Source organism: Empidonax traillii, unplaced genomic scaffold, assembly GCF_003031625.1.
Source record: "Empidonax traillii isolate 1590-97213 ecotype Southwest subspecies unplaced genomic scaffold, ASM303162v1 scaffold477:size924519, whole genome shotgun sequence".
NCBI lineage: Eukaryota > Metazoa > Chordata > Aves > Passeriformes > Tyrannidae > Empidonax > Empidonax traillii.
Window position 1 is genome coordinate 470,342 of NW_020955670.1, and position 22,923 is coordinate 493,264.

The 22,923-nt window shown below is 36.6% G+C and overlaps 1 protein-coding gene across 3 annotated transcripts in view; it reads right to left on the reverse strand.

Moving 5' to 3' along the window:
• The window catches only part of SYT1 (synaptotagmin 1), a 357,422-nt gene that overhangs the window by 59,173 nt on the left and 275,326 nt on the right, over positions 1-22,923 (reverse strand). For all 3 annotated transcript variants that reach the window (XM_027896088.1, XM_027896089.1, XM_027896087.1), the window contains 2 exons: positions 20,427-20,594; positions 16,487-16,654 (listed from right to left, as the gene is read on the reverse strand). In XM_027896088.1, coding sequence (XP_027751889.1) covers positions 16,487-16,654; positions 20,427-20,594 — 336 coding nt within the window. The remainder of the gene's footprint in view (positions 1-16,486; positions 16,655-20,426; positions 20,595-22,923) is intronic.

A 22,923-nucleotide genomic window follows, 5' to 3' on the forward strand; every position in this document is an offset into this window, starting at 1 on the left:
TTTCTTAAAGGTATTGGGAGGTGATATCTGTAGGGATGCAGTCATGCTTTAAAGTAGAAGTGAGGAAGAGCCAAAAGAAATGGTTTTATTGCTTATCTCTTTTGATTGATTCCCCTACTACAGTCCTACTCTCTGACTCTTTTGTGATACAACTTCTGTATGCTAGCACTACTGTTTACCCCTTCTTATAGGGAACAGACCTAGCTAGATCTTTCTTTGGAACAACAACAACAACAAAATCTACTTTATTTTTCCTTCTTCTCCCCCAGTCCCTCTTCAAATAGCACTACTTGACACAGAAATTCATGATAAATGTCTGTCTTCTTACTGAAATATATATATACATGTCATAGATCGCATTTCTTTTAACTTCCATAACTATGTAATATTCTCCAACAGAATGGTAAATTGGACTTGAAAGCAAGTGGGCAATAATCTGAACCAGCCAATGTTATTAAAAAATTAACGAGCTAGGTTTTGTCAGCTTCCTCCTTTCAGTCCTCTCATTACATTTTTAACTGTTTAGAGAAAGCACTTCGATTACTGCTTTCTACAAAGCAGAGGAAATGGGAAGAGAAAACACTGTTATTAGTAGTAGAAAATGGCACTTCACGGTCATCAGTTTAAAAGCATTACAATCAGCTGCTTCTTGAGAAATGAGAAATGCTGTGCCCAAAGGCAGCTGAAATCAAAGATTAGCAGAAACATACTCTTTGATTTCCAGGCAAAAGACCATGCTACCAAACATACCAAGTTCTTAGGTAAACAAGAAGAAAATTAATTTCTTAAATAAATGAGAAAGGGAGGAATGAATTAAAATAATCATATAAGGCTGAACACCACAGTCTGGTTTCCTGTAACTCTTTGCCTACCCACAAATGCTTGCATCTGGCTGCTCTGCTTTAGTGATTGCATCTCCTTCTATATTGCCACTTGGCTTCTCCTGAGCTCCTGACTGATCATATTTCTAAATGTCACTCACGTCTATGCAATCCAGTGCACAAAACAAAATTAATTTAACTGAATGGCACATTAATATTATTACTTTTGACAGCATGGAAAACTTATTAACTACACTATGTCATAAGGCTCGTCTTCTAGTGAGTACTCTAAGTACAACATTGAAAGGAAATGTAATACATCTGGAAGATTTTTTTTTTTTGGCTTATCAAACATTGAGAGAAGTCAAATCATAACACTTTCCCATAATTATCAGAATATTATAGATGCACTGCAGTCACTCTACAGAAACTTGCTGTCCTCCTCTGATAGGGTTTAGAAAGCCACAATACAATACCCTTGCTTGACTTGAAAACATCTCCTGTAGTAAATATCAGCATCTTAATGCTCAGTTAATGTAGTATCTACTATCAAGAGTGTTTTAGTTTCCAAAAGTGATTGAATTCAAAGCTTTAGATTATGGATTGGAATTACAGCGTACATCCAAAAATATACAGGATCAGTAGACAGCAGAGAACTGTAATTAAGAATCAAATCAATTAGCAATTTCTTACTTGTAAGATGTAGGGATGGATGTGATACTGTACTAAAAAACTGGCATGAACGGAGTCCTTGCTACGATGACCATACATTATTGATTAATGAAATCCAGAACAAACAGATTTAAACAAATGGGAATGATTGGTATGATGGAATAAGTAATCACCTATGGCTGCTGGCAAATACTGCTGAAATTCAACAGCCCCAGGGAAAGACTATCAGGCAAAATCAGTGCCTTCATTACTGAAGCCATACAGTATATTTCTATTTGTTCTGCAAGAACTGCAAAGAATTCAGTGGAATTCATGGATTATCTTCACAGCCAGCCACCTTCTTCCCTTTCCTGAAACTGTAAAAAAATACTAAAACATAAAGACCTTTCACTTCATACTAGTTCCAGCTATGTTATAAATAAATGGTTCTTTTTGCAGTGTTCCTACCACAGCTTGGTTCACTCAGCTCCTGTTGATTTATGTCCTCCTTTTTCTCATCTCCTGCTTGCTGTAACACCAGTTCAGCTTTCAAGTTCTTCCATAATAACCCCTAGCACTACCTTCAGCTTCCTTCCACGACCTCAGCCACAAACCCCACAAAATACAGCAGCCTCCTGCAACAGCTCCTAAAATTGCCAACTGTCCAAGAGGCAGGTTGTAAAGTCATTGTTTTAAAACTGGAAACTTGCAACTTAGTTAGAGGCAGGCCAAACAGACCATGTGATGACCTGCCATGTGCTCAAGGGTTTCCCTGAACAGGGCAAGAATCTGAGTATCTATCCTCTTTAAGGCATTACATTCCTTCACATTGCTCTCCAGCTTCCAAGGCAGCGGGCAACATAATTTTGTGCCAAAAGAAGCTTGTGCCCTTATTTTCACACAAAAACAACTCAGTCATACAGACAAACGAGGATTCTCACTGTACTGCAGCCACAGCAGTGACCCGAAAGGGCTGCAAACCAGGGGACTGCACGGCAAGATGAAAAGGAACTGTATTTGCTAATGGGAAAACAATACACTAAAACAGCTGATCTAAGTTAACAGCTGAGAGGTGAAAACTTATAACAAGACAGTTCTCCGCCTGTAATTTATCAAGGTGAAGAAGATTTTCCTTCATGTATAATTTCATTCAAGTCAATGCCATCTTTTTTTTTTCTTTTTTTTCCATCCACTGCTTCTGTGCTACAGGCACAGGCAGAATTTAAAGTTCTTTTATGTATCATTGATTTTCATTGCTCATGTTGTCCTCGTTTACTAATTTTTATACTGCAGATTTTTGCAGAGTATCTGCAAAAATTGTCTAAAATTGTCTAAAAATATGAGATGGGGTAAATGATATGCAGCTGGAAAAGAGGTAAGCAGAAAACCTCAGAAAAGCTAAAACAAAATCCTGTTCTAGTTCTCCCTAGTTTGAGGGAAATCAGAAATATGTAAAATACTCTCTCAGATAAAGTCTGTATTTTTGTCTTGGGTTCTACTTGAAATGTAGAAACTAATACATGCCTCCTTGTACAATGCCTTGCATTATATGTCTTAAGTTCAGCACATTAAATATTTGTACTCAGTTTAAGAATGAGGTCCTTTGAACTAGTGCCATATATTCAAATCTATTGACTTACCAGGCTCATATCCACTTCTTAAACTAAGCATTCAAACATATATTTTTATGAAACTACTGAAAGATATTCAAGCTTTTGGATAAATACATAATGGCAAACCCCTCTTTACTGCACTTCTGACTATTTCACTTTGACAAACTCTCTTAGCACATTCTTTAGGAGGACAAGGAAGCCCATCAAAGGTCATCATAGCAATCAGTACCACACAATTTCATTAATCTCTTCGGTAAAAAGAGGTCACCGCAGTCATCCATAAAATCTAGGAAAGAAGACTGCACTTATCATAAAATCTCTGGTTCAATGATGTTCATTTTTAATAAATCTTAGACCACAAGGGAAATTCCAGAAGACTGAAACAGTGCTAAAGTTATGCCTCTCTTACTCGGAAAAAGGCCAAATGGGATGAAGGTGGTATCTATCAGCCACTTGCCTTTTATCAAACCCAGATGAAAACAAAGAAGAACTCATAAAAGTTTGTATTAATGCTGATTTAAAGGATATAAAATATAATGAATGTGAAGTCACATGGTTTTATGGAAAAAAGGTCTTTTTAACTAAAACCAGATTCATCTTCGATAAGATTGTAAATTTGGTTGACGAAGGGAACATGCATATTTTTTTTTCTTTTTTTTTCTCTTCAAGGTCTACTGCTGTTTTTGTAGATGGGGAAGAACTCTTGCAGGTGATATAAGTACTGTCATAACAGTAAATAATAATGCAACAGGTTGGACAGAGAGAAAATGCTTAATCACTTAGCTGTAACCAGTCACATGGAGGACATTTTCATACAGCCAAAAGCAAAAATTCTACATTCTAAAATAAAGAACTCAAGACTCTTCCTAAATATCTCCTGAATCAGGAAATGCATCTTACAAGGCAATGTCTCCTGCTGAGGATTTATGGTAATAAGCTACAAACCATGAACTGTGTAAAACATTCAATAGCAGACGTGATCAGAAGCAGCTGGTGACTTTGCCTGCCTGGAAAAGAAATAAAGTATACTGCACACAGTGTACTTCTGTTTCTTTTTTTTTTTTTTTTTTAAGATACAGAAAACTACAAAGAAGGTAAAAAGTCACAACTCTTATTGGAAAAAAGTAGAAAAAGCCTGATTGCAAAAAACATAAAAGATTAATTTCTGCAGCTTTCTGAAAAGAAGATTGGAAGTGACTTGATTACAGAGCATAAGTACTGTAGAGAAGAGGAAGCATCATGTATTAAATGGCTTGAACCTACTGAAGAATCAACGACTTTTTAAAACAGTACTTGCTGAAACTATAAGGGACATGTTATTTTCTTCATCTATTTATGTCTTAAAATTAGAAACTTTCAAACTCTTTGGGTTTGAAGACCCTCTAAGAGTTTTCCAGTGGTGGTGCAAGCCTGCCTTTAAACAAATATTGGGTCTACTGTCAGCAACCTTCTCTTTGTACCCTTTGCTGGTAAGGTCTCACTCAGAATTTTTGAATTTTTTTGGAAGTTAAGATGCCGTGAAGAAGTCTGAGCTTTCAGTATTTGCAGTCTATGGCCACACAGCCAGGACAAAATGCCAAGGGCTAAGAATCAGACACTTTCTAGATCCTTGCTCCAAATCCAAGCAAGGTCTAACTTTCAAGCTTGTAAGGGGGTTTCCTTGTGCCCACTTTCTCCCAACGTGGCACTGGGAGAACATTACTATCTCCAGGATGCTGCCTGTTTCCTGGACTGAGCTTGATTGTAGGAGGTTCTTCAAAATGTTTGTTGAAAATCTAGTAGTCCTCTAGATTTAGGGCAGACAACATTACCTAATTTAGATGCCTGATTTCATAGGAAATAGCACTATTTCTAAGCAAAAGGGTTTTTTTGAAATGGAATTTTTTTTCAGAAACAAAATTTTAATGTGAGCTGGTCTAGGCCCAATGCAAATAAAACAGATCATATTTAAAGATATGTCATCCTCAGTGACTCATAAAAGCTCATATAATGGTGTCTTCTGGTAACAAACCCAAGGAATCAATGAGCAGGTGGGCTAAAAAGTCTAAGGAGCGTGTCCCAATGTTTATACACAAGACAGTCACAGCTTTACATGCTGTGATTATGCTTGAAGGGCTGATTACAGACACTTTTCATGAACGGGAACATATAAACAGAAGAAGCTTAAAATTCTTATATAATGTGACTAGTGTTGGTGCTTGGAGGAACTTATGCCAATTCTGGAACTCTACAGCTGAAATCCAAGCAGGAAACCAATATTCTCAAGTCATTCTGGAGCTTATGATTGCAGCAGAAAATCTAGTAGATATTAATTAAAATCTGTTCTCATTTACAATTATAATGTATCAGAGGATAATAATTTTTGGATGTTATGCTTTTAGTAATAAAAAGTGCAACTTTCAATATACTATAAATGTGCATATTTTTCCTTCAGGATGATGAATTAAACTAAAAGCAGAGAGTTCTTCATTAAGAAAGCAACTAATAGTTTAGTATCACAAACAGGCATTCTGAAGAAATAAACATGTCTTTTAGGAGATTTTAAATAATAATTTAAAGTTTATATAGAAAATTATGATTCTATATCTACAGAAACATTTGCTATATCAAATTGTAATGACACAAATTGGTCCTCATGGTAAGGAAGTATGCACAAATTTGGATGGCTCAGGAAGTTACAGGTGGGGTTTTTTGAGAGCTTTGATGCATTGTCATATACAACTGCACTATGACAAAAAAGAAATCACGGGCTACAGCTATGTGCTGTGGAAGAACTGCAGCTCTTAGCTTGTGTCACAGACTTGTAATAGCTGTATCTATTTTTTGTACAACAAGTACAAGCAAAAAAATCAGAGTAATCAAAATTAATACAAATGACCCATACGTCATTGAAAACTTGCCTGCTCTAAAACATCATAGAAAATTAATGTTAGGCCTGGGTGATTAATGTGAAAGTCTGAATGAGTAAAAATATTTTCAGCATAATCCACTGCAATCTAATTCTAGGCTGGGCATTTACAGACAGGGGATGTCAGCTGCAGACCTCGGGGCACTCACACAAAAATGAACTGCCAGTTTTGAAGCCCAGGCTCTACTCATCAACAAGAGATCCTCTGGTTAATTTTCACAGTTAATGAAGAAGACATGGGGAAAAAAAAAGGTAAAATAACTAGATTCCAAACAATCAGGAGTAATTTCAGTATCACCTAATATTAAGCACCTAATTTGAAGCTCAGGTGCTGTCTTGCCCATTGCCAGCCATACCACTGTGAAGCTGCAGTGGCATGTCCTATGTGGTGGCATCAACAGCAAGTTAAAAACCTCACATAATGGTAAATTGTACAGGAAATTGCTTCCATTAGAATTTTAGGTCTTTAGCTAAGAGGAAGAGATTTGAACTCAAGGTCAGCCACAAGTGGAGTAAGGCACAGTGAAAGGTTCCCAGATTTAGTTGCCTTTATCAGTGTCAGTGAAAATTGCAATACCTCCTAATTCTGTTCTGTTGTAGGCAAATGCATGCAGCCAATCAAGCAACAATAACATACCACTTTCAACTCTCTCACTGCTAGTTAGGAAACTCCCATCTCTGGCACTATTTCTGTAATCGTAATTGTAGACATAATGCTCAAGGAAAAAGCCGTGGCCTCCATCTCTGTGGATTCAGGTACATTTTTTCATCTTGCCTTTGTCCAGCAAGAAGCACATACAGAATTTACCTGGGTCCAAAAGGAGATTGGAAATAGGTTTCAACTGCACTGATGATTGTAGCTCAAAGTGAATTGTGTTTTGCTCTAATGACACCACAGTAATTCTGTTGCAGTGACCATACTCCAGCCCTCCACAGAAAAAAATCATACTCTGGAAACTCTGCCAGTGGAAGGGACAGAACAACTACAGAACCCCTCCACCCATCTAGTGAGCAAGTGAGCAAGGCAGCCAGGTGAAACAAAAAGCCCCAGTTAATGCAACTTAAGATTGCTCACGAAACTTCCATCACCAAAGATGCATCCTCAAGGAAAGATGTATTTCTGCTTTATGCTCAGGTCTACATCTCATACACATGCATACACCAAAAATGAGAGAATATATGCTGAGAAGTGAGGAGGTGTAGTGATTCACGGAAGTTTCATCTCTGGTCAATGTAAATACTGAAAAGCAATAGCAACTTTTGACTGGAGGCTACAAAATGCAAGTTAATTATTCATTGAATCACTCAGGTGTGAAAAATGATGGTAGAAGTTAAAAAAAAAAAACTGAGGGAAGAGTCAGCATTTTATGAATTTCTCCCTAAATGTGGCCAGAAACATCAAAGTAAGGGGAGGTGGATGGGGGAGGGCTAAGGGGAGAGAGGGGGAGATGGAGTGGGACAGAGAGAGGAGAAATGGTTTGATCTTTGGAAAATGGAATCATTCTTGGAGTAAAATTCCTTGCTATTGCAATTTTAGATGACAGAGAGGTTAAAGACTTTGAACTGTAGAGCATCAATATTATAAAGCATGCTCAGATAAGGTTCAGAAAAGTATTTTTGTTGATCTTGTAATCTCTTAAATATTATGTATGATGTAGAGTTACCTATAAGCATGCAGGAATAATAATATTTGCTATGATATGTGCAATAGAAAATGAAAGGTTGGCCATAGTCCTTCAAAAAGAATTGTCTGCAAGTCGTAGATTGCAAGATATTAAAAATTGGAAATGTCAGTTCTCCATTAACCTACAAGGGGAGAATGAATTAAATGCAGAAACAGAGATATTCTGTGAAAAAGGATTTTTTCAGCAAGTTATTATTTTGTACAACAGCACCCTACCCAGAAAGAATTAGACACGAACAAGTAAAAGAGTCTATGCAATGCCAAAGGTTCTTAGAATCTAATTTAAATCATCAAGTCCTGAGTGTTTCTCCAGTTATGATGGTAACAATCAGAAAGTAAGCTGCAGAAGGCCATGGAAAAGAAACAGGAAAGAGGTACAGGGTTGACTACACTAAAACCACCCAGCTGCATCAACTGTAACACACTAACAACACATCAACCCTGTGAGGGATTTCTTTGGCCTTTGCTAGAACTAGGCTGAGTTATATGATACAATTGAACAGGTAACTGTAGGACTGAGTTATCGCTGTCTGTCATCCATTTAGCCTAGAAATAAGACCAGGTAATACTTCCTAAATTCATGTACTCTACCTCTTAAAACATTATCATAAACTAAATAAAAGCTTAATACTACTGAACTGAAAATACAGTATTATGTTTTGGATTCTAACTGATTAGGGCATTTGGTGCTAATTCCTGTCACAGGTATAATGCAAAGTACTTCAAATACCAGTTAAGCTCATTGTTAAACTAAATGGAAATACAACAGCCTCTGAAAAGAGGTTAAATGGTTACTATGGTAATCTCTGACATGATCTAAATCAGTGTTTAAAAACTGACAGAGGAAAAAAATGAAGAAAGCGGCTAATAGCTTTCTTTCCTGGACCACTATTCCTACCTAAATCTTTGACTTTTTCCTCTTCAAAAATACATTTTTCTTTGATGCTTCTGTAAACAAAATCTTTTAGTTCCATGTGAAGTGGACTCAACAAGTGAGCAGACTAGAGTAGCATATTACTCCTCAACCTTCTAGTGAAAATGCTTTCATTGCCTTTTCAAGACTTGCTCTTCCCTCATGACTATTAAAATCTCAGTCTCTGTTCTGAAAGTCCTTCTAATGACACTTATGATGGAGTACTTTGATAGCGCTGTTTTGCAGCTTCCCTTAGCTCCTGATTCTGGCTTGTAACAGCAATCAGATAATGATTTTTGTCACTGTTGGTTTGGAAATTTACGGGAGAAAGGGAAGTAAAGTATTAACCCAGACTACTGCGAAGTTTCTGCCTAGAACCTAGCGAGGCAATTTTTGCCTCTGCATTATGCATTCACTGATGCTGGTAGTCAGGAAAATAAGTAAGTACATGAAAGTCCAGCTGGAGACCAATGTTGAAAAATTTCAGATATAGCATGTTCTGTGGTTCTGTGGTTTCATTGGTTGATTCTGCAGGTCCATTTGCCACCTCTCCCAGTTTACAGACCTTTACACCTGGTAGTACTCCACAATTATGTCTGGATTTCCTGGAATTCCTACTGCATTTCCATCCAAAACATCTCTTCATACTCTAGGTTCAGTATATTCCACTTGGAATATACTTCAACCCATGCAAATGACTGATAATCAGCTATCTGAAAATAAATTCTGTTTAAGTCTTTTAAAAAGTTCTTTTTAAAAAGAACTCAAAGATGATTTTGATCCCTCTCAGTATCTTTCTCAAAGCCCTGTAAAAACACTATTCAGAGCACTGCTTTCCAACTGCCATTGTATGAGGCAGTCTTTTTGAACTTTAAAATATCCTATACTTGAGCAATAAACTCCTGGACATTAAGAAGCAGAGGTCAGGAATTATCCACTGTTCCTTCATTCGGCCTTGTAATTTTCTACAGGGTTTTTAGGAATATACCTGGTCTAAAATGAATGAATGAATGAATAAATCAAATAATTACAATTCTAAATAATAAATATTATCTACTATTTATTTAATAAACAATTATTAATAAATTTTGTATGTTTATTATTAACTTATGTATGTTTGTGTATTATTGACATTTTGTGTATTTTGTATATATATGTTATTATTTTGTGTGTTATATTATTTTGTATAATGTGTATATATTACATATATTATACATACAACACATATAATATATATATTTTATGTGTTATATTAGATGCTCAGCACCAAGCGTAGGATCTGTTTTGTTAGCACAGTTTAACCTCAAGATGCCCTTCAACACTTGAAAGGAAAATGGTAATAATTATGTTTTTGACAAATAAGCAATGCAAGTTTTTCTGATCTCAGAATGAATACTGTCCAGGAACAGGAAGGGCCCAGAAGGGCCTGAATTTAATACTATCACTGAACTTCTTCTTTCTACTGTTCTATGTATTTGAATTTAATACCAGACAGACTGAGATGAATCAAGACAAGTTCCCTTTTGATTTCAAGTATGCCAAATACATTTTTTTTATTTAAAACACAAGAATGCCTCTGACCTCCTATGGTGCCTCTTCTAGACACGGAGTTAAGAAGGACAATACTCAACAAAGGTATCCAGTGGGACTGTCAGCAGTTTGAGTATAAAAGGCAAGAAAAGAAATGCATAATTTTAATAGTCTGAAACGGTACCCTAACTGCTCTACTCAAATCATATTGTTTTCCATTTTAACATCTTCAATTTCAAGATGAAAAACAACTAATTAACTGCTAAAGAAATTTAAACCATATTCTCAAACTTGAGAACCTGTTTTGTTCCCTGTATCACTACGAAACTCAGTCCCTTGGCAGGACAGCTTCTGTACTTACAGTGTTGAACAGGCATTCAACACTGTGAGTTTACTCTATTGAACTCTCCACAAAACCTGAACGTTAAAGCCTTAGATTTTTAATTTTTAATTGGACATGATAAGAACTGAACTTGAGGAAGTTTGAACACTATAAAGAAAACATAGTGATCCAATATGCAGCTAAATAAAGGAGACCTCACATTTTAAAATTTGTCTGACACTCTGACAGCATCTCCTTAGGGATAATGATACTTTCGTTTGGAAAGCACTGTGCTATCTGCAAAGCTGTAAAAGAACTAAGTGTTATTATCAGAGATGAGAATGGCCTATTAGATCATCTGTCCATCTATCATACAACTGCAACAGAAAGTAACAGTGAATTGCTGCTGTAATTTGACAGTGACTTTTGTAAAAATGTCCTTTAACTCTTAACTCTGAAAGTTTCAGTGCTGGAGTCAATAACCTTGGCAGCTCATTAACTTCTATGAAGTATACCAAGGTATTAAATATACCTGTTTCAGGGCCACTTTTCTACTTTTATTTTTTGATGAGGAAGCAAAGAACAATCCTCAGGTATTGTCCACATCAAGCTTCACAGAACTGGTCTTCCACTCTCCAGCTGCAGAACGCTTGCATCTCACCCATTTCCAAGGCAGTAGCGTAGCATTTCTCCTGGTTGGGGTTGTGCATCATGTAGAAGCGTGAAGCTGGTGTTTTCCAGCAGACTTTCAACTCAGAGGCCGTGTATAAAATATACCCATCACAATGCACTGTGACATGAGCATGCATCCATCATATAACCTATCCATGGTGGATGCCTGATCATATAATGCATAGAGTGTTATGTGAAGGTGTTACGATCAACTTCTTAAAATTATTAGAGAGATGCCTCTGCCTGAATTAAGGTGCAAATGAGACCACATGCCAAAGTAAATAGTTTTTATTTAACAGTAAATGTGATGTAGAGAGACATAGAAAGAAATAGGAAAAAGAGAGAAAGGGGCAGAGAAGGAGAGTGACGGAGAGACAGATGAAATAGAAGAAATATCACCATTTTGTGGATTCTGACGGCATCCTGTTGATCCTCTTCTTGTGGTCTTCTTGGTGGTAAGACTCCCAGTCTTGTCAAAGTGATGGTTGTAGTCTGGATCCATTGAGGGAAGCCCAGGGTAGTGAAGGGAAAAGTCCGTGGTGTTAAAGGAATTCCCATAGTAAGTTAAATGCATGTGGTGAGGGTAGAACTCCATGTGTATGAAGGAAGAAGCCCTAGTGTGTGAGGGAAGAAGCCCTGAGTGAGTTTTGTAATGCTTAGGCTAGGTGGGAACATTCCCAGTATCTCTCCTGGAGCGGGGAGTTTTAAAACAGATGACGTAATACTGGATCACGGGACATTTCATGAGTCTTTGACAGCTTTTAAGATATTACAGCTGCCTGTTATGTAAGCCAGTTTAGTCCATTATGGCCCATTATGGCCTATCAGCACAGATGAGTATCTTCAGGCTTTGTGTGAATCCTCCTGGTGCTTCTCCGGAGGGGAGTTATCACAGCTGAGTCATTTGTTTAAGGAGAAAGAAATCCCCATCTCTCAGGATTTGCCTCTCTCCTTATCTTATCCAACATACAGCTTGTAGCCTGAGGTGTCAGGTGTACACACCCTCAGCACCTGCATAGTTATTTTGCACATCATCAGCTTGCACCTCAATTGTCTCAACCACTAATATTCCAGTCTCTCACACTTGTGCTACATTTTTCTCCTGGGATAACTGAACAATAGTACCACCTTTTATCTTATCTCAAGTTCCTGCCACAGTCCTAATTAGTAGGCATATTTGAGGAGGGTGGGCTTCAGTGAACAGTTGCTTCTTTGCACAGTTTGCTACAGTGGACAAAAGTCTTTCAGTGACTTTAACAATGTTTAAGGCATTAACCAATTTCAGTCTCTCACAGATGGCAGTCATAAAAGGTTTGCAGAACTCTTGGTGGCCGATACAGTCAGGTCAAGGATCCTTCTCCTTATGCTTCTCCACTGCTTCCAAGGGAAAGAATTGTTTCTTCTTCTCCTTATATTACGTAAAATTTCTTGGCATGTTTGCTACAACAGGTTTTCAATTTAAGTGCCAATATAACAAAATGTCTGGAGGGAAATCAGCTGAAGTATTCAGAAGATGACTCTCAGTATGATTCACACCACTGTGAGCAAAGAAGAGGTCTGTCTTGCCTTCTGTACTGGAGTGATAACAGATATTGGATGCAGTGTGTACTCAGATAAAGTTAATGGCAGTGACATCTGGTACATGACAGAGATGAGCAAACTCCTGTGATCTGCTTTTTAACACTCTGTGCCCAAACCATTATATGTCAGACTTGCTAAAAGTGAATAACCTTTCAGTATTTACCCCTCTTCTCTTCCATGCTCTCAGTAAAATGAGACTGAAGGACTACTGTTTAGTCAACTCCATATATTCACAAGGAGACCACAGGTAGACAAGTAAAAAAGGATCCAAGGTAGGAAGCTCATGAGTCTTCGCAATGTTTAGCAGTCTTTGCACACTTCTACATTCCCAAAGCCCTCTCCCAGTTGTAACAAATGCTCACATAAAGGCTTGTACCTTCAGAGTGCTTCACCAACATAAATATATTAATAAGATCTTTCCCAGAAGAGAAGACAGTGTCAGAGAGATGCCATGCAAATGGCTGGGCTGTGAGAGGTAGAGCTTAAAATTAGTTTATTAAACCTTCATCCTCTGCCATCAATTTCAAGCCCATTTGGAAAAAAGGATGGAAAACACAGTAGAGCTTTATTAGCAAAAGGAAGAGTAACATCCCATAAAATTATTTTGATCCTTATGATTGAAATGTTAATTAAGTTGCAATTCTATAATGTGCATCTACTGAATTTGACACAAAGAAAACTAAAAATAAGATTTTTATACTCAGTTTGACTGATGCCACCTTTATGGTTCTTTTGAAGTGACTGGTGACAATTGCCACTGATATGCTTTGGTAAACATCTTGTTTAGGGGTCAAAATTAAAACGTTAAGGATAGTCTGACATCTGAAACTTAATTTCAAAAATATTTAGAATTCTAATTAGCACTAGATTTCTAAGAACTGCCAAACTTACCTAACTGCTGCAAGGGCAAAAAAGGAAATAAAACCTGTCTTTCTTCAAACATTGCAGGCCACAGGCAGATGTGCTTTTCAAGGACAAATTCATTACACAATTATACCACGTAAAATAGTCTGCAAAAGACTTTTTGGTAGCAATAAAATTACATTTGTCATAAATTTTTGCATGAAATCCAGTTGCTTAGGTTTTAATTTGCTTTTTTGGTAAGCCAGACCAGCACATCATGTTCATGATCATTGCCAAGAGACAAGAATGTGTCTGTTGCTACATATCTGGCATAGGTAAATCATGTTAACCTTCATATGTGCAGTGATGTATTTACTAATTCTGAAACCAGGGTACTTCTTGATTGTAGCTATATCTGCTGTGAATTCTGCAACATCTGCTTTGTCAGCTGATAACCCCTTTATGGAGATAGGATTTCTGTCCCCTATTTATTATCCCTTAAAATATACTAGAATTTGCTTAGCATCTTTGCTATGGAGAAGGGACTGGAACATCAAAGATGGTGAGGTAGTTGAGTCAAATATGGAATATGAATGACATTTCGTGTGAACGTAACTCCCAAACCACTGACAGATGCAACTCTTTTGGTTCTTGGTAGAGATTTCTTTTCCAAACTGGGCTAAGCAATTCTTTGAATCAGGCTCAACATAGATATGACAGAAGTAAAGGTTCCATAACGGAGCAGAAATAAGTGAAGACCTTGTGGATTAAATATACTTGGCTGGTGAGTAACTGGTTTCTGTGGGATCAATTTTTATTTGTACAGTGAGCTAATGAGCTGGGAAAACTAAGATTAAAAAGTCTCCATATAACCTGACTTATGATTTTTTTCCATATTGATTGAATACCTTGTATACTTATGAACATTGAGATGCAAGAATAAAACAGATCTCCTGTAGTATGAAAAAAACATTTAAGATGTTTGTGTAAGCACAGTTTTTCACGATGTTTCATAGAATCATATTACCTAGCTCCTTACAATAAAATAGCCATGCTTGGTAGCAACTTCAAATAGGCCCTATCCTAAAGGTATAAAAATTACAATGGCTTTCCTGCGTATATAGTACCTGACATATGAAGGATGGTGAGAGCAACCTAGATTTAGTCTCTATTGCAAACTATTCAAAGCTCTTGTAATACTCTTCTAATATCCAAATACTTCCAGAATTATTAATTTTAATTACCTCCTTTTTAAATAAAAGGTGTTTTCCAAATCAGAAAGCATTTATGCAAGTAGCTCACACTGCTCATTTTCTGCTTCAAGTAACATTTTCACCATATTGCATTAGCAGAGTATGAACTTGCTGGAGCTGTTGCAGAAAAGTGACTGAGATTTAACTGTGGACATTAGCTAGAAAACTTAAGAGGCAATGTTTTACGGCACAAGACAGGTGAAATCCCACACTAATCTACAACGTTATCTGTCAGCTGCATATGGGGATAAACTTGTTTATTTTCTTAAAGCTTGAGGTTATACTACAATGGTCAAGTTTAAATTCCTCTTTGGCTTATTTTATGTGTTTTGAAGCAGAAAAATATGAAACACTTTGAAATCATGCATAATAGTGCAATAAAAGACCAATTTGCTACTTAATAAAATCTGGAAGTATTAATACACTCCAATTTCACATTTCCAGCTTTCAGGTAGGCTGAGGCCTCAAAGGAACAGGGCCCTTGAACTACAACATTCCTTTTTCTCTTTTTTTCATTTTCATTTGGCTCTAAGAGTGAAAGAAAAATGTCCCATATGGCAAGGGTACCAATGTACCCTGTAAATGCTGTCACTATGAAAAAATGCCATGTGGAACAGTCTCAATGTAGCAGTGGCTTTCAAATCAATAAGCTGTTGAAAAAAGCCATCTGAAAATACAGTCTTTGAAAACAAACACTCAAAAAGGTAAACTGAAATCTACCATTTTTGGAAATTTGAGAAAGCTGCATGGCTCTGCATCTGTTGCATTTTTTGCAGCTTTTAGTCTAAATCCAGTATTAAGAGTTTTGTCACTTGTAGGAAGGAAAGATTTGATTCAGATTGTCCCTTTAATTTCGGAAACTAGGGTTTGAATCCAAAGCAACTTTTTATCTAAAGTAGATGTTGAGAAACTCAGACTCATGATTCCCTCTCTTTGAACAAGAGAATTGAGGTACGCTATGTACTCTGACTATTATGAGTAGGCAAAGTACTATCTATCAAAAGGAAAAATAATGTAAAAATGAATACAAAATGGTCTTACAATAAGCAGAAAGTTGGATGTATTAGTATGAACAACCTCACAGGCTGCAGTCTGGTGATGAAATATTTCCAAGAAGTGTCTTGTGTACATGTAGCACTATAACTATTAAATAATGAATCCATAGGATGTTGACATAGAGACAAAAATAAAAAAGATGATCAATATTTAAGTGAGATGCCATTCCAAGGTTTTTGTAAAATTCATAATTCTAATCAATAGATATTTTCACATAGCAGTTCAATAAAACTATAAGGTTTTTCAATGAAAACCTACCATTACCATCATGCACAATAAGATGTCTTGAGATGCAAACACTGAGAACACAAATAAACCTAAATGCACGCCACTCTTACAGTGCAAATACAAATTCTATGTACCCAAACTGCATCAATTCAAGAAAAAGTAAAATTCATGAAAACTTTTTTAATATGTTGCATAAAGTATCAAAAAGATTGATCAGATTAGCAAAAGAGAATGTCCCACTCAATGAGTATTGGAAAAGATGCTTATCAAAAATGTATCAGGCGAAGCAAGTATGAGAAATGCTGATAACAGATGGGAGCTGTCTCTGCAAGAAAAAATATTGCTAGTGTGACTGTTTCTATAGCTAAGGATAAAAGTGTCCTGGGGGAAAAAAAGTCTGATTTTTCTTACCTCTTCTTTCTCTGCACTTTGCAAGTCTCTCCACTCCTCAGTGACATGACCGAAGTCCACTGTGTTCATTGCAACTTTATATTCCCCAATGATATCATGTTTGGAGAAACGATCAAAGTCATAAACTGCCATCACTAAAGTTTTTCCACCCAGCTCGGAGTACGGCACCTGCAGAGACAAGAAAATGACAAACTCCACATCTGAGACAATAAAGATTGGTCCACTACAATGCAAATCTATTTCTTTGGTTTGTCAGCTGTCATCTCAGGTAAATTGAACTGCAGAGAAAATTATGAGGTGTATTTGTTTCAGAGTCACCAGATGCAGTATTTCTTGAGACAAGGCTCTGGCACTCGATAGAACAATGTGGCAGCTCACTCATCACTCCTGTTTTTTTCTCATTCTACTTCAAATCATTTTGTGGATGATGAAACTGAAACAAGAGGCCCAATTATTTGCACTGAAGACACATGAACTTTTCACACAATGGTGTCTTTTCCTCAATAATTCACCCATCATCACTCAGAGATGGGTAGCTACCAGATTGATGAAAAAAACAGAACTGGCTTTCTGTATCTGACACAAAATAATTAGACACTAAAGAGTTCTCTTACAGTACCACCACCTATTACTTTCCAAGGCATATTTTTCATTATTACACCTTTCACATGGTAGACACTAAGGTGCTTTCTAAGTCACAGTGTATAGTTAGAAACTGTGGTGGCAGAAGGCCAAGTTCTGACCAATTCTGCATCTGTTCTGATGTGGTTCAGACAGATGTTGTAGGTTAGGATGTTTATAAGTTACATTTTTAATATTCACATGGAGACAAGCAGTTCAGGTAAGCTACACTTGAGTGGCTGTCTGAAAAGGTCTGATTTAGGAACTGTTTTATGTGAACACTTGGTCAATCTGAATACATTCTGCAAGTATAAATGGTTTCCATGGGCTTCATTAAACATTTATCTATTAATTGTCTACATATAAAGAGAAACGAAACCATGGCATTATCATTGTCCCTGTTAACCTCTGCATGTTCCTGTCTGTTTAAACCCTGTGACTGTTGTCTTCTGTAACTGTTTGGCTTCCACTTGCTTCTTAAAATAACTTAATAACAATGTGAGTAGTTTTCCCTTTACATAACATGTTATATAATGTTTAAAATAAGCTTATCAAGTTGAGAGCCAGGTCTAGCTTCCATTATCGAGTAGAATAGTTTCAGTAGTGCACAGTTGTGTATTTTAATAAATACTACAGCAAAATCTATTTTCATTCTGTAATTTATGTGTAGCTTCTAAAAAGCTACAGAGGGTATATATATGTGGAAGGAAAAATTCTAAATAATGTTAGTTTTATTTTTACACAGCCTCAAAAACAGGACAAGAAAAATGTTCTAAAGCTTATTTCTCTGTTAGTTTACACTGGATCCTGGTCATTTGGAATGCATACTAAGACTACATTCATCATTATTTACTTTTTGGTAATCATTACCTTGACCTCAGTAAAGCTCATTTAAGCTACCTTCCTTTTAAAATCCTTCTTTCATTCATTACTTCTAAAGTAGCCTCAGCCTCCATCTTTGTTCTGGACTACCAAGGATGGCCTCAGCTTTTGTGAAGAATTGCTCCCTCTCCCTGCTTCCTGCTCATAGTCAGTCTTTTGACTTCAAGCAGGTGAGACCATGGTAAAAGAACATGTCCTGGCATAGGCAATGTCATTCCTCTAGACATGGATCCTCTTCCCACTTTGGACCCGAGGAGGAACACCTCGTGGTGTTGTCCAGCTAGGATTTCTTGGTTTCCTTTTGGCAGTGCAATGTGGGGATACAATTCAGACAGCTGGAGCCTGGGAAACGCTTGCACCCTGGAACAGCACCATAGATGTCTAGGAAAAAGAAATGAAAAACCACAGGGAACCACCCAAAGAAGGGAAGAAATAAGGTTCAGGGCTCAAGATGCAATACAGCAGAAACATAAGTCATCTCGTTCCCATTAGCCCTACTTTGGGAGGAAGGCAGGCAGCTCACAGCTGTGCCCTGGGAAAAGGCAGCAAAATGGGCCTGGGCTGCCTGGTGGGCAGTTGCTGCCAGAGAGATGGGAAGGATGCCAGCAGAAGATATACACCACCTGAAGTGGGTTACAGGAGTAAAGTTCTGCCCAAGTAAACAAGATATTGTTAATAGTTCCCATGGAAGTTATAATTACAGTTGCAGCACTAGTTAAATGGTCGTTTGTGGTTTTCACTGTAGCCCTCAGAACAGTGACAATACTTGGCATCCTCTGTTGGTTTTCTCTCAAGTACAGACCACAGCATGCAGAGAATAATCAGTACCATATTGGGATGTGCTTAAACAGTCTGTCAGGTCTTGTGTGGAGAGCAAACTATTCTCTGGAGCACAAAATTTGAATATTAAAGATATGACTTACAAGTAGACACTACAGCCCAGGAGTGGCTGATCTGATTTATAATTTGTGTTTTCATCTTAGATGACAGCATTATTGGTTCTTTCTTTGCTTTTGTGAGCTACATGGGAATATGCAATTTAGAACTCTGTTTACTTTTAAATACTCTCTCAGGAAAGCTCGAGAAAAAAATAACTCCCCACAAAAGATTACTTTTATGAAGATCTTCAAGGAAAGAATAAGCTTATATATGCAGTAGTAGTTATGTCCTCCAGGAATATCTTTTTCATTGAATGATTTCATAGCCTGAGTCTTTCAATGTTCCTGTTTTCAATCTGAAGCTGTCATTATAAGATTGGGCACAGAGAGAAAGGCCTAAAGTAACAGCAGAGGAATTAGGAGAAGCCCTGTGAAACATGCAGTATAGTATTCCTTTATTGTATTTAACTGGGGTTTAAATTCGGCTACAGTTTTAGAAAAACACTATTAATAGATATTATTGGAAAGATGTAAATACTGCAATGTGAACCTTAGCTAGATTTATTTAGTTCATAAGTTATTAAACCTGAGACAGGATTTCTTTTCATATGTAAAGTAGCATGGCAAAGAACTGCTATGACAAAGTCTAGCAAGATTAATATGCCATACTGTCCTCACCCATTTACCTTCCTCAAGTTTTAATTTATTTTTGAGGGAAAGAAATATTATACTGGATTTCATAAATCAGACTACAAAGTTATTAATAAAAAGTGTTTGTCTAGTGTAAGAATTGATATGCCTGCAGGTAAACCCAGATACCAAACCAAGGGTAAAGTATTAAGGAAAAGTTTATTCTGAAGTCAGAAACCCTAAATACACTGATAAAATCACAGCAAGTGAAAGAGTAGCCCAAGAAATCCATTCTAGTGCTTTTATAACAATACCTTTCGCATCTGCATAACTACAGGGCTGTATTCTCCCCTGTGCTTTATGGTCTCCATCTCCCCCAGCAGGGGCCTCAGGCATGTCTGTGAGTACTTTTAGCTCTTCTTGCAACAGGGGAGTTAACTTCTCAAAACAGGCAGGCACAGCAATAGATAGCACTAGAATTTTGTCCCACACCGTGTTTCTCCTAGGCCTAGTTTTCCTAGTAGTGAAAGCCTCCTCGAGAGAAAACTATTTTTCCTCCTCAAGTAAATTTTCTGTCTATGACTTTCTGTCCCTACATGTAGTGAAATTTACATGACATTTGTCAAAGTGTCACTGTTTTCTGAATTTCTAGTACATTTTATTTATTTACTACATTTATTTATCATTTTGCACATAAAATATGGAGATTGTCATACATCAGGATAAGCAAAGTGCCTAAAATCAAACTGTTCCTTTTAAACCTACCGAAGTCTGAGCCTATGTTATAGCAAGATTGAGTATCACAGGTTTCTACAACATAAAAAATCACTACACTGCAGTTACCAGTTAACTCAGACATCTAAATTCATAGCCAAGCATAAGACACATAGTGGTTAAATTTGAAAGTTCCAAAAATTATCAAAAACTACCTTAAAAGTAAATTGCTCATTGAAAACAGGGTTAAGGGTCTTTCTGTGGACTTTTGTTTCATATTTCTTCTTCTTATCAGGCAGCAGGAAGACTTTCACATAGGGATCAGATGTACCACCCATATCTAATGCAGGTAGCTCAGCTGCCTGAATAATCCCAACAAGAAGCTGAAAAGAGAGACAAACAGCACAATGAAATTTCAAATAGATATTTATAAAAAACCTGTAACAGAGATATACATATGCAGACTCTACTTTTGGTCTATGAGAAACTATTCCCCTGTCCCCTCCTTCATTTTTCAAGGCAAATGAAGCAACGCCATTGACTTTAGAAAACCAATTATGGCAGATTCAGACTGTACAAAGGCTTCTTTAAAGCAGAAAAGAGGTTTTTAAAGGGCAGCTGATTACAGCTAAATACAGACTTCATCTTTTTAAAGACTGCAATCAAATAACTTTCAATTGCTCTCTCCTCTTGTGCGTTATTTTTCTATGCTGAGCACCATGAATAGAAATCACATTATTAAACAATCAACAATGTCTAATTTTGACTACAAAATTTGTATTCTAAACTCCCAACATATAATCTTCCCCCAACCAAATACAAAAAGGTGATAAAATCAAATGCAAATCCTCAGGAGGAGCTTTATTGAAAACAAATGGATCTTTCAGTCTTCCTTATATTTAAGTTCTCTTGCTATGTATACAGATGCGGTCAGGTAGTAATTTAAAGACATAATTTTCAAAAAATACCCCATAAAAACTAACCTTTGGTAACCTAATCCTAGTAACTACTTGTAATCTTATTGCAAAACAGAAAAATTAGTTTTTAAATCTCTTATACACTTTTAAAAACAAGACTGAAGCACAAATGAAACTTGTAAATGCCTTGGCCATTTTTAAACTGTTATAAATGAAGGTTTATGTTACATTATCTTACGTCATGTTGTCATGTAATGTCATGTAATCTAGACATCCCAGCCTGTATTAGGCCTCAGCAGCATAATGGAGCTGAGAAAAAGAAAATACTTTTAATCTTGTTCCACAGATACAAAACTAAGGTAAACATTGAAATGACTCTTCAAGGTCATTCTGAAGACAACATATTAAGAAGTGGGAATGAAATCTGAGAATATTTGCATCTAAATCAATGCATCAGTCACAATATATTTGCTTCTCTCATGGATGAATTGTTTAAAACTGGAAACTGAGGCTCTAACTATTGGAACAGAGAACAATATAGTCAATCTAGGAAAGAAGCTTCTGGCTTCTGAGAGATTCCTGAAAATTAGACTTATTTCTACCAGTTTTAAATTCACAGTATGGCCTGCATGCTTTCCCTCCTATAGGACTCTTAAGCTCCATGAAACATTTTCCTTTAGCTGTATGAAACATTTCTCCTTTTCTGTCTCGTTCTTATTCTAGATGCATGACAGTTCATAAATACATGGAAAGGCTCAGGATTTACATCAAGTTTTTCACATCAAAGAGTGAAAAACAAGGCAATGATTTTTAGTTAACAGAGTGGAAAAGTAGTTCAATTCTCCTTTACAATTTCTCTCCCTAAAAGTGAGGCAGAGTGCTCTGGAGAGTACATCGATCATTTGTCTCTATTTTTAACCCTGTGCAACACATTAGCCAAATTTTGGGACTGAAGTTTCATGCCACTGCACTATACTAAGCTAACTGAATCCCCTCTCCTACTCTTTTATATCATCTAACCTTCAACAAATTCTAAGCTGCAACACAGTGGAGAGTAGCAAAATAAAATAGGAATGTATAACTCAATTTATTACCTTAATTAAATACAACACATGTTTACAGATTTGTGCTTCTTCCATCCTATTTCCCTTTGTAAAATATGGTTCACAAAATCAACATTTCCTTTCATAAAATTCACACAGAAAATTTGTTTTCATATTCTAAAGAAACTGAAATCCATTTGTCAGAACACATTTGCTGCTTTTCCTTTACCCCTCTTTAAATCTTCTGCTCCTGAAGGGTCTAACACTTCTACTGATTTGATACTGATTTCAAGGGGGATCAGTGTGACTCATCACATAGCCAGGGAATTTGCTCTGGGAGTTGAGGAAAGGCTCTTTTAAACACAGTTTCTTGAAAGGTTTCAGACTCTTTGTAGCTCTTGCATTGAAAAACAAGCACTGGTAGTCAGAAGACAGTTGAAAATACAGGCAAATACTATTTATTATGCCAGGTCATAGCTGTGTGTAAATACTCTCCTCCTGACAGAGAAATTTTTCTTAATTTCTCTTATTTTGTCTTGCAGCAATTAAAAGTACCAGATTCCATGAACAGCATCAAATAAAGTATACAAATGTGGAATTAATCACAAGTACTGTGGAAGTCAGTTCGGGTTATTAATAAAAAATAACTGGGATTTAAGTTTAATAGTAATTTCTTTTCTTAAACAAGGAAGAATTATGTGGTTTTGATTGAAATTGTCAAAAAATGAAATGCAGGGTATGTGCTCTCAAGT